Here is a 16394-nt window from a genome sequence, read left to right as displayed (position 1 = left end):
TCATACCCAACCACGAACTTCATTCCTTTCAGCAGCCGCCTAATGATCTGTTTGTCACGCTGAGATTCTTCATGTCAAGATGTTGAAGCTGGTCAAGACACATCACCACCTTCCCCTGGCGCTCAAATCTCTCTGACTGCTCGCAGAGAGCGCAGGAGAGGCAAAACCAGCGAACGTACTGTAACTGTCGAGGGTTTTTAATTCACCGGCACACGCGAAGCGCAACGCAACGTCTTCCGCTGCAGTTGAAAGAGAACTGATGCATGCCATTACAGATTTTAAGATCCTTTCGGATCAGCTGTTGTCAGCTGCCTAGAGTAAGTGCCTTCGATCTTGCCACTGAGTGCTTCATGATATGACAAAGCGACTTACATGAGCAGTGTCATCGGCGCTGCTGTGGAGGACTTCAGCCCGGGCGATCTCTCTCGGCTTTTTCAAGGTTCCAGCGAACCTAGCGCTGTTTCTCCCATTTCCCGGGCTTCGATCTCCCAAACCGTCAGGTCTACAGCAGACTGAAGTTTCAAATCCAACTTTCACCCTGACAATATCCCTCTGTTTAATAATGCATGAAATGTGTTTGTGCAGGTGCTGCTCGCAGGGGGAAAAAAGGATATCAAAATAACAGAAGGGCACACAGACCTTTGCTGTACATGCAGATTTTACGAAGATATATCAGTTTTTGCTGCCGTAGGCAGGAGTGATGTAAAAGCTGTGTGCTGCAGAATCGGACTGCTGTGTGTCCCCAGATGGGTATCACCGCCTGCTCATGTATAAAGATGGAAAAAGCCACCTGGGTTATTGAAGAAGCATTAACATGTCCCTAATATTTTAGAGTGTAAAACTTGTTCTCTGTGTATAAGCTGTAGCTTCCCACGGTTTTAAACTAACACATCTCTGACAGGCAGGCTCTGATATAAAAAAACATCGACTCGCATCTGCCCCAAGGCCGCTGAGAACAAAACGCAGTGATTTTCTTCCTCGTTCTTTTACAGATGTGTTATTTCGGGGGCAGATCGAACAGCTTAACCTTGGATAACACCCCGGCATTCTGTATACGCGGTCGTTCCTAATGCAAGAAATTGTACAGGGCTAATAAAGTGATGTTATGTTAATAAAGTGGTGTCATCCACCTGGGAAGACTTGAAAAGACATAGAGGAAACATCTATTTTCCCCCCCGGCAAACCCATCCTCTCCGTTTTCATCTGCCAGATGTGGGACAGCCGATATCGTTTGAACTGCAACATGCTATTGGGTGAAACATTTCCATGCACCTGGGCGAGACCGTGCCCTGGACCTCGGGACTGTAGAGCAAAGAACCGGTTGGTATCCCGCCCAGCTGGGCGCTGTGGCCAGACTCCTCTGAAGAGCGGAGCTGGGGAAGGGACCGGGGAGAGTCAGTCCGGTGAGAGACCCGCGACACATCTTCCATTGCAGAACCTGCAGTGATCGGCACACACGGAGAACAGCCGAGATTTTGCTCCGAGCACCGCTCTTCGTAGCAGAGTCCATTTTAAGCGACGCACAGCTGTACAAAAGGTGCATGCCTGCAGGAGGGTTTTCTCCGGACAGTGCCTTATTGTTCCGCTTGAGGCCACACGAGCACCTTTTCAAACAGTGAAACACGATTGTGAAGAACGTCACGAAGAAGGAGTGATGAACTGTGAATAACTTCTCCCTTCCTTTTCTCAAGATGCTGGCTGTTCCCGCCTGACAGCGATCTGTGACATGAGCGCTCTTGCTCAGAACCAGACGGACCAGGGCAGGAGTACACCCTCCTGGACTGAGCCCAGTCCACTACAGCGCTCACACAGGGACCATTTAGGGACACCGCTGTACAAGAAAGAGAGGAGAAGACCCAAACGAACAGGGAAAGAACATGCAAACTCCACACAGAAGACTGGATTCACACAGAGGACCCAAGGGCTGAGGGCAGCGCCAGCCAGTGAGACACCGTTCTGTAGGTTGTATTAATGTAGTATGACTTTAACCTGTGTTTACGTTGTAATATCAGAGTCTTGCGCGGATGGGCAGGTCAAGGATCGGTGAGCAAATACTGATATTTTCTTGTTTACTGCAATATCACTCTGAAAAAGCGCTCTGTGGAGATACGGGCCCACCCGTGCAACTCAATTTATTGGTTCAAAACCGATTCCGGTCTTTGGAAAGATTGTTTTCAAAGCGACGAATGGTGGTTCACAATATTTTGGGCTCACTAACCCCTCTGTCGAGGTGAATTTCGGCGCCCAAGGGCAGGGTAATAACGTTGACTTTAAATGGCAGTTAAACGTAAGCATCTCGTTGCACTTGTGCATATGACAAATAAACTGAACTGAGCTGAACACTGCAGCGCTTCTGAGCGCCGGCGGGGTCGCTAGAAGAAGCAGTGACACGCTGCGCCCGCCAGGGGGGGGGGGGGGGGGGGGGGGCCATGCCTCTGGTGCTTTGCGCTCTTGTCAAACCACCGGTTTACGCGGTGAGCTCTTGTTTCCCCCCCGGACGGTTAACGCGGTGCGCTCTTGTTTCCACGCCGGACGGTTTACGCGGTGCGCCCGTGAGGTCGGCCCCGCAGTCACGCCTCCCCAGCCGGGCCGAGTTCTGACCGAGCAGCGGAGCGGAGCGACCTGTCCAGCTCGACAACACCGCACTGGCCGCGGAGTATGAGCAGCCGCAGCTGCCTGTGAGGAGGCCCGGAGACCAGGATAGACGAAGGGAGGCGGAATCTCAGCTCTGTCAGGTATAGCAGGAGCTACATTGCGGTTTTCTGCAGTTCCGAACAGTGATGAGAATGTGAGGAGACACTGCGCACAGATCCGGTGGCAGTTTCATGGCGAGGAGGGTCATGAGCGGTGTGTTGAGAGTCGCGTGTTTAGGTGCATTAAACTGGCTGACTGTCACCACTTGAAGATCCCGTAGCCCGGTGTGGGTTTTTATTGCTTCCAGGCAGTTTTGTTAACAGGACTGCGGTTTCGTTTCGTGCGTGCGTGCGGTCTTGTTTCAGTTTTGAATCTTCAACTGGGTGGTTTTAAAGTTCCAGTACTGATAATACCGGAGCGGTTCCAAGGTAAGGCAACTAAACAAAACACAGGCCTCTGTGCCCTTCTTGTTAATCTCCTGTTTATGAAGCTTGTGTCTGACCAAGGCGTCCGGCCCCAGTCGAGACAGGGAGAGAATTCAGGAAAGTCAGGAAAGGGGAATAAATTAGTCTGGGATACTTCCCGGGTCATTAATTAGCGGTACGTGAAGGAATGAGGGATATTCTGAAAAATTAAGCCTTGCTTTGCACAGCCAGGTTTTCCCGCGAGTTGTCTATTTTTCCCCAAGTCTGCATAATCATTTGGTTCTGAAATTCTTTAACTATCGGGATAATTATATCGTCGAGTCTGAACCGAGCAATTTCTGCAATTTTTCCAAGTCCAGTGTGACGTAGGACAGGTGAAGCGCTGTCGTTACGTATATCGCCTACGTCATACTAGAAGACTTGTGTGATAGCACCAGTTTCAACACTTCAAACTGACACTTTTTTGCTTTAAAGTGTCTGATAACCACAAGCTATGCTTTAAAAATAGCTGTATAATACATTTTCTTTAAATGTTATTCATGATGACTTTTAAGGACTCAGAGACTATGATTGCTACAGTATTAAAAATAAGCAAGGTAATTTTTTTCAGTTTTTTCTTACTACGTACTAGGGACATCTAAAACTGACGATTGAAAACGCTCCTTTTCTGTTTTATAATATCTAGTTTGTGATTTTCCTGCTTGTGAAGTAAAGTGTAAACAGAAACAAGGTACTAAAATAGATGAGGATTAGCCAGCTGTTCCCTTTGCAGTGCAGTCGTCACTCGGTCAGGTCAGGGGTGCTATTTCTGTGCTCTTCTGGTACTTGGGAAGGATGCACAATATTATTGAACCCCAAGATTATTAACTTTATTTGCTTTAGTAGTATAACCTTCTGTAAGTTTGAGAGACAGACTTGGAAAGATATACTACACAGAAACTAAACTAAAACCTTTTCCCCAGCAGTCTGCTCAAGTGGTGTGTAAGATGGGTGTGGCTGTAAAGAGTGTATTTCCCAGGGCTCTTCTGTGTTTACACACTCTCACAGGGTGTGTGTGTGTGACCTTACTTATGCATCCTAGGAGATAACCAACTGTCACGAGGTCACCTACAAACCAGAGCTAAACATTTCCTGTCCAGATCTCTGTATGGCACAGAATTCTCTAGTTTTCTCATGGGTCTGTTCCTGCTGTAGCAGTGCAGTACATGTTTTTTGCACAATTAATTAATGTACAATTATGTGCAATTCTCTGACTCTTTGTGCTTGTGGAGTCCCAAATCATTCCGCCAAATAGAAAAAAAGTTAATGGCCTCTTAGAATTTTTTTGAAAAGTGAGAAACATTATCCAATCTGTAAGCTTGTTGCAGACTCTCTCACCCCCTTGGGTAAATAAGGACCTCCTGTTCTCAGTTTTAGACACACTTTGGTGCGTCGTCCACCTGTATCCTCTGATTTGTGTTTCCATGGTTATCCTGAAAGAAATCCACGGGCTTGTCTTGGTTAGTGATTTTAAATACTTGAATCAGGTCGCTTGATAGTCTTCTCTGTTCAAGATCAAAAAGGTTCAGTTCCTGTCGGTGTGGGACACTCCCTTCAGACCAAAGAGACTCAGTTCCTCCAGCCTGTCAGTGTGGGACACTCCCTTCCGACTAGAGAGACTTAGTCTGTTTGCCTGTTAGTGTGGGACACAGCTGTAATGTCCACAGTCCCTCACGTAGTGTCGAACTGGCTGCTTTTCAGGACAACAGCATGGAGCAAGGAGACCAGTCCCCCCTGAAGCACTTTGTGCTGGCGAAGAGGAAGATCAGCTCCATCTTCCAGCAGCTGCTGGATTATGTCAACGAAGGGGCGGCATTCCTGGAAGGTAAGGGAAGAGGACCGCAGGAGTCAGGATCTTGGCTGTGCTGCAGGTGCTGGAGTTTGCGTCCGTCCCGGCGCTAAACCAATCGCTGGGCACTCGAGTGGAGTGGAGTGGAGTGGGCTGGGCGGGAATGCGGGAGAGGAGAGGACGAGCCTGAAGCTGTTTGGTCTGCTCCTGCCAGAAACCTGCCGGACCAAGGAGCTGGAGCAGATCGCCACGGCGGAGCAGAGGGCGCGGATCCAGGCGGACACCGAGAAGATCGCCGTGATCAGCGAGGTCCTGGCCCGGAGGCACATGAAGGTGGCCTTCTTCGGCAGGTACCGGCGCGGCGCCGCCGTTCCTCCGCGTGCCTCCCCCCGCCGCGTGCAGAGCCCGCCGGCGCCCGCCTGACCCCCCGCGGCTTCGTTTCCTTTCCCAGAACCAGCAACGGGAAGAGCACGGTGATCAACGCCATGCTGCGCGACCGAGTGCTGCCCAGCGGCATCGGCCACACCACCAACTGCTTCCTCAGCGTGGAGGGCACGGACGGGGACAAGGCCTACCTCAAGACCGAGGGCTCGGAGGAGGAGCAGAGCGTCAAGGTGCGGCGGTCTCCCGGGCCGGAGCGCAGCCCGTGTGTCTGGGAGCTGGCGTTGACGGGGGTTCCCAGCCCTGCTGCCCCTGTACCCTCGGAAAAGCACGTCGGTATCAGCCGGGGCCTCGCGGGAGCCTGCCAGCTTTTGGAAGGCGGCGCCGTCCTGTGCATAGTGGTATTGGGTCTCCCCACCCCCCCTCCACCCCCTGCTGCCACACGGTTTCCCCCCCAGGGGAACTGGGCACGGGCGTCGTGGTGCGCTGCTCCGCAAGAGTTTAGAAGCTCGGCAAGGCCCTGCCTGGCTTAAGAGCTTGAGGAGGGTTGATATCACTCTGGTATCCGGTGCAAGCAGTGTGGCTCTGCCCGGCACTCCGGTGCAGTCCTTTGCGCGGTGGGAGAGGTGCTTTGAGCCCGAAGGGGGATATAAATGGGGGATTAGAGGCTGTCTGTCAGGGCAGGGTACGTCGCCACCTGATGTTGGTTGGCTTCATCTGGCACCGTTGATGCCTGGAGTGACTTTATTTTGTACCGAAATCACGATGGATGTAACTGAGGCCTGTCTGTGTTCTGTTCACTCCTGTGAGTGCTTTATATGAACTTAAGTAACAGGATTTAAAAAAAAAAGTGTTCAGCATCCCTTTGTCTGCCCCCCGCTCCCTGCTCCCTTCCTGTTGCCAGCAGACCGTGAACCAGCTCGCCCACGCCCTGCACATGGACAAGAGCCTGGACTGCGGCTGCCTGGTGAAGGTCTTCTGGCCCAAGGCGAAGTGTGCCCTTCTGAGGGACGACCTGGTGCTGGTGGACAGGTATAGCGTCCGGTCCGAGGCCGGGGCCACTCGCGTCAGACAAGACTCCCGCTTCCCCTCTCGAGTGTGTTTGCCGAGCGCCTGAGCTTGACCACGTGTGCCGAGAGCAGAATGAGCCCAGGCCTCTCCTGGCCTGTCATTCCTGTTCAGCTGGTGTGCTTAGAAGAACAAGCAAGGGTGCTTTAAAACATTTAACTTTCATTTAATTTCACCAACTGTTTTTAAAGAGCAATGCTGAGTTTGCTATGCGTCCTTAAGTGTTATGTCAGCAAAACTCAGTGTTGCCAAAACTTTGTGGTGGATAAACATCAGACCTGGAGTCCAGACATTTTACAGGGCGGGGGGTGTCTTGTCCAGTTTCCCAAGGCTTGGAGACGGACTTTGACCCCTGCAATCCAGATTAAACACGGGATGAGTAGTAATTTGTGAAACTGGTCTCACTCTCCCAGTCCAGGGACTGATGTGACAACTGAGCTGGACACCTGGATCGACAAGTTCTGTCTGGACGCGGATGTGTTTGTCTTGGTGGCCAACTCTGAGTCTACGCTGATGAACACCGTAAGTGTGCACACGGCCTGTCCATCTGCTTTGTTCACAGGAGTGCTAAACTGTTTTTTATTCATTACTTCCTGTATTTGCCTGCGATTCTGAGGGGTCTGTTTTTGAATCCCCCCTGGCTAGCACTTTGAAGAGTGGTTCATGTTTGCCATACCACTTGTTGAAAGGCTAATGACGGTTGTGCAATGTTTCTTTGTCAAACAAGAAATGCCTGTGTTAGAGTCGTACATTTTACACCCAGAGTTAGCAAATAACTACTGGAACAGAGACATACAGCATTTGTACACGCTACAGAGTGACATCTCTGTTTATCTCTGCTGAACTATCTGAGGCACTCCAGAGCACACAATGTCAGACAGGTCATCCATGCCAGTGCTTTCAGAGGTCGGCTACTCTGGCCTAGTATTTACAGTAAGCTGTTCTCTAAATAGTCCCTCCTGCAGCTGCTGAAGGAGAATATGATATGTTCAATGCATGGACACAGACATGAGGATTATTGACATTCTTACAGTTCGTTTTTTTTCTGACCTTGAAGGGTTTTCAGGCCATTATATTTAAAGGTGTACAGAGAACAGTGTGTGTGTGTGTGTGTGTGTGTGTGTGTGTGTGAACATCGAAGAATTGATGGCCTGTTCAAAACTGTATCACAAAGACTTTGCACCCTCAGTGCAGTGCAGTCTGAAGTGTGTACAGCCTGGGTCCCAGTGGCAGAGAGGCTACTGCCCTGGTGGTGATCTCCACATGCCCCATGATGGGCAGCAGTATGGCAAGAGCCTTGTGATGTGGCCTGTCTTTGTCCATAGGCAGTGGACGCCACAATGGACACCCCAGTGTGAAGTCACTCAAAGGGGCGTAGGGCCCCCACGTTAAGCCTGTGATGAGGGCCAGAATCTATAAAGGCCTGGAGTGCACCTGGAAGTCTGAGCGCTTCTTGTTTCCTTTTCACTCCAAGGAAAAGCACTTTTTCCACAAGGTGAATGAGCGTCTTTCCAAGCCCAATATCTTCATCCTGAACAACCGGTGGGACGCGTCGGCCGCCGAGCCCGAATACATGGAGGATGTGAGTAGATCCCGAGTATAGGGGGGACGTGAGCAGAGCTCGAGGCCGCAGGCCAGCTTGTTGCCTGGATCGTGTTTGATAGGCGAGCCGTCCTGGGCCTTCTCCTGGCTCTGGTGGCGCAGCAGTGCAGCACCTTGCTGCTGACCTTGTTCAGTCGGCACTAGCAGAGACTTGGGTTCTGATGGGCCGGGGAGTCACGAGGCTGGGGTTCTGTTGGGCTGGGCTGGGGAGTCACGAGGCTGGGGGTCTGTTGGGCTGGGCTAGGGAGTCACGAGGCTGGGGGTCTGTTGGGCTGGGGAGTCACGAGGCTGGGGTTCTGTTGGGCTGGGCTGGGGAGTCACGAGGCTGGGGGTCTGTTGGGCTGGGGAGTCACGAGGCTGGGGGTCTGTTGGGCTGGGCTAGGGAGTCACGAGGCTGGGGTTCTGTTGGGCTGGGCTGGGGAGTCACGAGGCTGGGGGTCTGTTGGGCTGGGCTAGGGAGTCACGAGGCTGGGGTTCTGTTGGGCTGGGCTGGGGAGTCACGAGGCTGGGGGTCTGTTGGGCTGGGCTGGGGAGTCACGAGGCTGGGGGTCTGTTGGGCTGCGATGGGGAGTCACGAGGCTGGGGGTCTGTTGGGCTGCGCTGGGGAGTCATGAGGCTGGGGGTCTGATTGGGCTGGGCTGGGGTTCTGTTGGGCTGGGGAGTCACAAGGCTGGGGTTCTGTTGGGCTGGGCTGGGGAGTCACGAGGCTGGGGGTCTGTTGGGCTGCGATGGGGAGTCACGAGGCTGGGGTTCTGTTGGGCTGCGCTGGGGAGTCACGAGGCTGGGGGTCTGTTGGGCTGCGCTGGGGAGTCATGAGGCTGGGGGTCTGATGGGCTGGGCTGGGGTTCTGTTCGGCTGGGGAGTCACAAGGCTGGGGTTTTGTTGGGCTGGGCTGGGGAGTCACGAGGCTGGGGGTCTGTTGGGCTGCGATGGGGAGTCACGAGGCTGGGGGTCTGTTGGGCTGCGCTGGGGAGTCACGAGGCTGGGAGTCTGTTGGGCTGCGCTGGGGAGTCACGAGGCTGGGGTTCTGTTGGGCTGGGCTGGGGAGTCACGAGGCTGGGGGTCTGTTGGGCTGCAATGGGGAGTCACGAGGCTGGGGGTCTGTTGGGCTGCGCTGGGGAGTCACGAGGCTGGGGGTCTGTTGGGCTGCGATGGGGAGTCACGAGGCTGGGGGTCTGTTGGGCTGCGCTGGGGAGTCACGAGGCGGTGGTTGACCCGGCAGGTGAGGAGGCAGCACATGGACCGCTGTGTCAGCTTCCTGGTGGAGGAGCTCAAGGTGGTGGAGCGAGAGCAGGCCCCCAGTCGAATCTTCTTCGTGTCGGCGAAAGAGGCGCTGAACGCCAGGATGCATCGAGCTCAGGGCATGCCGGAGGGGGGTAAGCACGCACGCCGCGACCTGCAGGCACTTTCGGGAGTGGGCAGACAAGACAGACGTGCAGGCTGAAGAAGACGGGCACCATTCTGTCACTATACGTATGTGTCAGTTGGTTCTCCCTGCACTGCTTGTGCACAGAGCTGGAGTGCGTTATGTCACTGTAAAAGTCGACTTCGGTGTAACGTCAGCTTGGACAATAACGCAGAATCCATTTAGCTGGGTGTTAAACTTTTTGTTCCATTTTTTGTTCTTTTTGCTTGTGTAAAGTCAGATCAAGACCTGCTGCTTAACTATGTCAGGACTAATTTCACTTTCTGCGACAGGTGGTGCTTTAGCTGAAGGGTTCCAGGAGAGACTGAAGGAGTTCCAGAATTTTGAGAGAACGTTTGAGGCAAGTGCAGAGGCTGAGAGAGGCTTGTCCTGCTCCTCCTGGCTTTTCTTCTTCCCTCTGTGATTCTGTCCCTCTGTAGGGCTGCTGACTCACTGGTCTTGCTCTCCTCTCCTCTGCAGTACAAGTGCTGAATGCACACACAGCAGGTGCTTTCACAACAGACCGGGAGCTACTGCCTCTCTTTCCTCTCTCTTAGGAAATGCTAAGTTTTACTTCAGAGCTCAGCAAATAAACGGGAAATGAGGACCAGAATTCAAACGGTATACTTCCAGAGGGAACTGATCTAGATTGCTAACCTTTAAAATCAAGCACTTTAGTCAATAACACACAAAAGTATTGCACGCCAGTTCAGAATTTATCTGGGGTAGGTATTATACACTTTTTTTAAAAATTAAGGTTGCTGAAAAAGTTGAGACAAATATTATGTCCTATTAATTTTTGGGTTTTGTTATTTGAAATGAGCTATCGGCATAATGAAGTTGAAAACTGCCCCTCTGAGGAAACAGTAGCAAACCGTCTTGACACTAACCTGCTCCACTGTTCGCTTGCGGAGCTGTAGAGCTCACCGCAGAAGAGCTGACAGTTCTGGTCTCGCACGGTACTCCTGTGCTCGAGCCCTGCCCTCCCAGCGGCCCTCACTGCTCTGTGCACAACCATCGAGCTGTGTCCTCATTGCTGAAGTCTAGATTTACTTCGGCGAGGCTCTGAAGACCCCTCTCTCCTCTGTTCTTGCCTTCATTTTTCCTTTTTCTTTCTGTTTTTCTGCTTTCTGGTTGTTATTTTCTTTTAATTTCCCTTGGGATGTGATGTATTAAATGCGATTTATTTAATTTTCCAATGTCACAGTGGATTAGTTCCTCTTGGAACATCCTCAGTATCGCCATCTAGATGTTCAGCTGTGTTTGGTTATCTGCATGGTTATAGGAGTTTCAGTTATTGTCATGTTTCTTTTTGTGACTTTTGGGTTTTTGTGATTTTGAGTTTCTTCATTCTGGAAGAAGCACATTACTGTGAGAATTGAGGGAGTGGCTCCTGGGGGAAGGTACTGGTCTGCTGCTGCAGGTTTGCGGAGTCGGTGGCCTTGAGTTGGTGTTGCGTTGGTTTTGAGTTGGTTTCCGTTTGCGTTGCCAGCAGCAGCTCGGTATGTTCTCCCCACTCTCCGAGCGCGGCCGCGCTGTGCCGCTCTGTCATCACAGTAATGTGTCGTGGCCTCGCAGGAGTGTATCTCGCAGTCAGCAGTGAAGACAAAGTTTGAGCAGCACACGATCAGGGCCAGGCAGATCACTGAGACCGTGAAGGGCATCATGGACGCCATCAATATCACCTCAGCAGAGAAGAGGTGAGCGCCTACCACTTCCTCTCCCGCGTCCCAGGGCACCTGAGGGCTTGTTCTCCTCCCCTTCTCAAAGCTGCCCGATTTCAACCGCGAAACCCTTTGTTTCAGCTGCTCTGAGTCTGCACTGCTGCCTTCTGTAGGCAGCAGCAACAACAGGAGGACCAGCTCGAATTCACCAGCCTCTGCCTTTCGATCAGCCTTCACAGAAACTATTTTTAACTCCCAAAAGCTGTTTGTCACGGCTGATCTCCAAGGGCTTGAGATGAGCGTTAATGTCCCTCTCTTGGAGTCACACCAGTATTTAATGGCGACCCTGTTTCCACTGTTAGCATTTTATGCAGTCAGGCAGCAGGTGGTGAAGCATGTGTTTGCTGCTGTGGGTCTTGTTGCCCAGATGACTTCTGCAGAAAGCCTTTGGGCACATCTCCAGAATGGCATCAGCACTTCTACAGCCTGAATCCAAATAATACAGACCAGTCTTTGTGGTGAAGTGACACCTGGCTGACCAAGTGTCTAACGGCTCTCCTCCGCTGTCCCCTCGCCCCAAGAGTCCGTTCGCTGGAAGAGAAGGACGACCAGGTGGACCGACTGGAGTTTGTCCGCAATCAGCTGAACCTGCTGACCGAGGACATCAAGAAGAAGATCAAGTCTGTGACGGAAGAAGTGGAGGCCAAGGTAAGAAGAAACTGAGCTCGTGCCCTCCCTCAGTTCATGTCCCAAAAGAAGCAGCACAGCTGGAGCCAATAGGGGGTGCGGGTCTGCGGTTCTCAGGCTGTCGAGGTGCCCTCATATGTAACAAGCTGATAACCACGCTGGCTGGGCTGGACGTTATCCTAAATATATTCTGCCAAGTTTAAGTCGGGAGTAAGGATTGAGACTGACTCCTGGAACAGAGGCTCCCCAGACAGGAACCATCAGAATCTCTGCTGTAGACGATCTTGACCTCAGTTTTTTACCTTTTCAGGTTTCCAGCGCAATGGCGGAAGAGATTTGCCGTCTGTCGGTGCTGGTGGATGAGTTCCACTCTGATTTTCATCCCTCTGCGCAAGTTTTAAAAATGTACAAATCTGTAAGTGTACCGCCGGTGGAGAGCAGGCCCGTCCTGGTCGTGTTGAGGAAGAGAGGGGAAACTCGTGGGGCCTCGCCGAGATCAGCTGACTCTTCAGTTCCTCGGCTCGAACTCGCAGGATCAAACTGTAGGCAGTCAAGGGATGCTTTTGTAAACGAAAGAACGATTGATTGCTCCATGGTATTGGCGAAGACCTGCCAGTGTCAGATTTCCTGATCCAGGTGGCCTTCGGCACTTGTGACCTTTCGCTAGCAGAACTCAACTCCACCCCTGCTGCTCGTTTGCGGTTGAGCTCGTTATCAGTCAGGTCCTGTGTGTTAATCTCTACCTGGAGCTTCAATGCCTGCACCTGTACTCGCGTGCGGTGACTCTCATGCCCCTCACCTGTCTTTGAAGGAACTTCTGAAACACGTGGAGGAAGGAATGGGGAAGAACTTGGCCTTTCGCTGCTCCAGCGCCGTCAACGCGTCTGTGCACTCGGCCCAGCAGCAGATGATCGGTGAGAACATGCGGGAGGGGGTGAATTCTGCCCACGAAGCAGTACCACTGCGTCTTTCATTTGCCAACACAGAAAAAAATCACAGCCAGGTTTTTATGAGGAGTAGACGCGTTTTAAAATAAAAGTTGGGCCTTTGGGGTACACTCTGGCCCTGGAAGAGTGAAGTAAGAGAGACGGGGAGTTTGTTTTTCCAGTTAACGCAGGGAAGCCCCAAGGTATAGGAGCTGTAATTGTAGTCATCCCTGTGTTTTGCAGTTTACGAAGTCCTTAGTATCATGAGGTTTTGTCAAAATTAAACTTCTTTTTCATCAACGGTTTGACCATAAAATGCACACTCTGTATAAGGATTAATTGATGTGTAGCTAGACTGATAAGAAGCTGGATAAATGGGAAAAGCAGCTTGTGTGCCGGATAGCTGAACAGATGTCCAGACCGATAGGAACGTGCATCCCTACCTTCTCTACCTGGGCTGAAGTCCTGAGTCCTGACTGCTTGTCCTCCTCCTCCTCCTCTCAGAGAGCCTGCAGCCTCTGCTGCCCCCTGCTGCTCAGGACCGGCTTCACATGCTGGTCCCCTGCAGGAAGTTCGACCTCAGCTATGACCTGAGCTGCGGCAGCCTCTGCTCCGACTTCCAGGAGGACATCGAGTTCCGCTTCTCCCTGGGCTGGGCGGCCCTGGTCACCCGCTTCCTGGGCCCCGCCAACGCCAAAAGGGCCCTGACGCTGGTGGACAGAAGCTTCCAGGTAGGAGCGGCGTGCCGCTCGGAGACCTCGCGCGGGTTCAGGGTTCAACCCCTCTCCCCAGCCGTGAGACTCCCCTGCTTTCATCATGAAGTTAAAAAGTAAATACAAAACCCCAAAGGAGCACCCCTGCGGTGTTGATATCCCTACCCTGCCCGGTTAAAAGGAGCGTCTCACAAGCACAAACACGAGGGGCCACGAACACCCCTGGGTCTAAGCTAGCTTGAGCTTGTGCGCTCCTGGCAGCTGGGAGGGCTTTCCTCATCGTCCGTCCTTCCTCTTCCCAGATTCCCCAGCCTCTGGCGACGACTCCGCCGGCAGTGGGGGCTCTGCCTGGGGCCCAGGGCGCCCCGTCTCAGGACGAGCTGGTGCTGTCCATGGCCGCCGGCTTGGCCTCGCTCACCTCGCGGACGTCCATGAGCGTCCTCATCGCCGGCGGAGTGGTGAGTGTCCGCCTGTCTGGCCTCCAGTTCAAGTTCAGAAAGGGCAAGCAAGGAGGGAGTTCTCCCGGGTAAGGACGGGTGTTCTCCATGCCTGGCCTCAGGTGCTGCCTTTGATACAAAACTAACTACAGGTAGAGCTGGCAGCCAGGCCGGCGGCAGTCTGTGAGGGCTGGTGGCAGAAAGGGCAGGAGGGGCTGATGGGTCCTGCTCTTCCGCCGGGCAGGTGTGGCGGACGGTGGGCTGGAGGCTGATCGCGCTGTCGGCCGGGCTGTACGGGCTGCTGTACCTGTACGAGCGGCTGACGTGGACGACCCGCGCGCAGGAGAGGGCCCTGAAGCGGCAGTTCGTGGACTACTCCACCGAGAGGCTGCAGTTGATCGTCAGCTTCACCAGCGCCAGCTGCAGCCAGCAGGTCCAGCAGTAAGTCCGGCTAGCCGCCCTGCGGTGACCGCCCCCGCGTGACCCTCTTGCCGGCGCTCGGTGTGACCGCCTGCGTGTTGTCCGTCCGATGCTTATTCATTTCTCGGATCAATGGCGACAGTTTTAAAAAGGTATGTGAGGTAGCAGACTGGGTGGGACGTAGTTCGAGCAGCTCCAATTTAAAGGTTCCTACGACATTGACCTGTACTGACCAGCGAACACCAGGGTCCGTGATGAGGTAAAGGTCTTCATACCTTCATAGCTGTTCAGCTCTTCGGGGGCCACAGGCAGCGAGGGTGCGGGGGGCGTGCGGGTGTGGGCAAGGGGCCGCGGGCAGCGAGGGTACGGGGGGCGTGCGGGTGTGGGCAAGGGGCCGCGGGCAGCGGTCAGGTCTTCACATCCGTTTCCCTCGGCGCCGCAGGGAGATGGCTTCTACCTTTGCGCGGCTGTGCCAGCAGGTGGACCTCACGCAGAAGGAGCTGGAGGGCGAGATCAGCAGGCTCACCAACAAGATCGAGCGGCTGGCAGCAGTCCAGAGCCGGTCCAAGACCTTGAGGTGAGCGTCGCCGTCTTTACGGACAGACCTTTCCGGGAGACCTGAAAGAGCGGTTTAAAGATCCTTGTGTTGGACACTTGACCTCGACCTGTCTCAGGCATCCAGTTCTCGCCTGTCTTGCCTTGTACACACCCATGCATCCCTCTGGCAATTTTATTACAGTTATTCTGCTGCTTTTCTCACACCACATCGCTCTGCTGTTGAAGGTGTAGCCACGTCCCATGATATGTGCAGTTTTACATGACATGAAAGCTTGTGCTGCTCATCAGGCTATGTTCCAAAATACAAAAGCAGTTGCTGCAAATGTCGCTGTCGCTGTACGTAGCTCCATGGTTTTCAGGGATGTTTCTACTGTAATAAAGCCGTGAACACTGTCTGCCGATAGTTCTGGTTAGTAGGCTGGCTTGCCTCCCAGCCAGCCTGAGACAATACTGTACAGGTGAGGACCACAGGTCTGCATCACTCTGTTGCAACTTTCATCTTATACCCAAATGCCACCAACGCAGGGCTCTTGGCTAGCTTTCTGTATCAGGTTATTGTCAACCCACTTCTTGGATGCTGTGCTTTTCTTTTAGGCACAAGGCAACAAGACTGGAGACAGAGCTGCAGAATTTCACCACGCAGTATTTACAGCCTGAGCAGTAACAGTCTCCCCACCCCAGGCCAGAGGACCCGCAGGCTCTGCGCACCGTCGCAGGAAGGAGATCTCTTTTTATAGCAGATTTTATTTTTCATCAGAGAAGTCTGTACCAAGAGTTCACAAAAAAGGATCACCCACCCTTTCTCAATAAGCCCTTCAGATGTTTTTGTACCTTTCTACTTTTATCTCCCCTCTAGGATCCTTAATAAACCTAAGGTTGAAACAAGTACCTAAACGAAACACACCTGAATCACACAGGTCTGAATAATTTTTCAGGTATAATGTGGTGCTTTAGAGAAGAGCTTTAATACTCTACAACAAGCTAAATTACCAGAGTTCAATCCCTGTTTGAGCCGTTTTACAGGTATATTCACTTTTGAAGATCATTGTTGTCAAAGTCTGATTTGAAACAGATGGACATTTCCAGTCCTGCACTGGTCATTGGTCTGGCATGTCTGTTACTACAACACATGGAGCTGTGCTCTGGCTCGTCTTCCAGCTGGTGTCCACAAGACCTGAGCAGTGATTTAAAGACCGTTTCTGCTTCTGCAGATCATGGCTCTACCCTGTAGTGCTGTAACCTTGAGCAGAATATGTGAAATAACTCGATCGGGCTTTTGAGGGGCCATAACCTTCAAGGTTAACCCCAAGGTTTGCTCAATCTTTGCCATATTCACTGTTGTGAAAGTCCGTTTTTGAGAAACATGAGGTTTGTATAGAACTGTTTGATTACCACAATTGTATTTTATATTTTTTGGTAATGGTTTGTACAAGCATGAGCTGGGTAATACTGTTAAAAAAAACACTTTTTCTTCTTTGTAAAAGTCCCATCTATTATTGCTTTTTTCGGTTTGAAGAGCCACTGTAGTTACCTCTTTTTATTTATATGACAGAAATTTAATTAAAGTATCAAATTGTTAAAAGCGCATTTTTGTGTGGTGCTGGGAATTATTGGTCGATGAGCCAGAAGTGGCCGTTTTCTTTTGT

At 52.2% G+C, this 16394-nt stretch overlaps 1 protein-coding gene across 1 annotated transcript; it reads left to right on the top strand.

Moving 5' to 3' along the window:
• The first annotated feature begins 2541 nt into the window (after window positions 1-2541).
• Window positions 2542-16333, top strand: mfn1b (mitofusin 1b). The gene is made up of 18 exons (XM_088912970.1): window positions 2542-2735; window positions 4800-4923; window positions 5102-5237; window positions 5339-5501; window positions 6176-6300; window positions 6750-6858; window positions 7811-7918; window positions 9161-9314; window positions 9637-9704; window positions 10922-11043; window positions 11589-11715; window positions 12005-12109; window positions 12506-12608; window positions 13125-13351; window positions 13636-13791; window positions 14015-14211; window positions 14633-14767; window positions 15343-16333. The coding sequence occupies exons 2-18, from the start codon at window positions 4809-4811 to the stop codon at window positions 15410-15412; spliced, it is 2220 nt and encodes a 739-aa protein (XP_088769096.1). The 5' UTR covers window positions 2542-2735; window positions 4800-4808; the 3' UTR covers window positions 15413-16333.
• Window positions 16334-16394: the final 61 nt, after the last annotated feature.

This window comes from Atractosteus spatula, chromosome 4 (assembly GCF_055471065.1).
Source record: "Atractosteus spatula isolate fAtrSpa1 chromosome 4, fAtrSpa1.hap1, whole genome shotgun sequence".
NCBI classification, from domain to species: domain Eukaryota; kingdom Metazoa; phylum Chordata; class Actinopteri; order Semionotiformes; family Lepisosteidae; genus Atractosteus; species Atractosteus spatula.
This window is presented reverse-complemented; position numbering and strand designations above follow the sequence as displayed.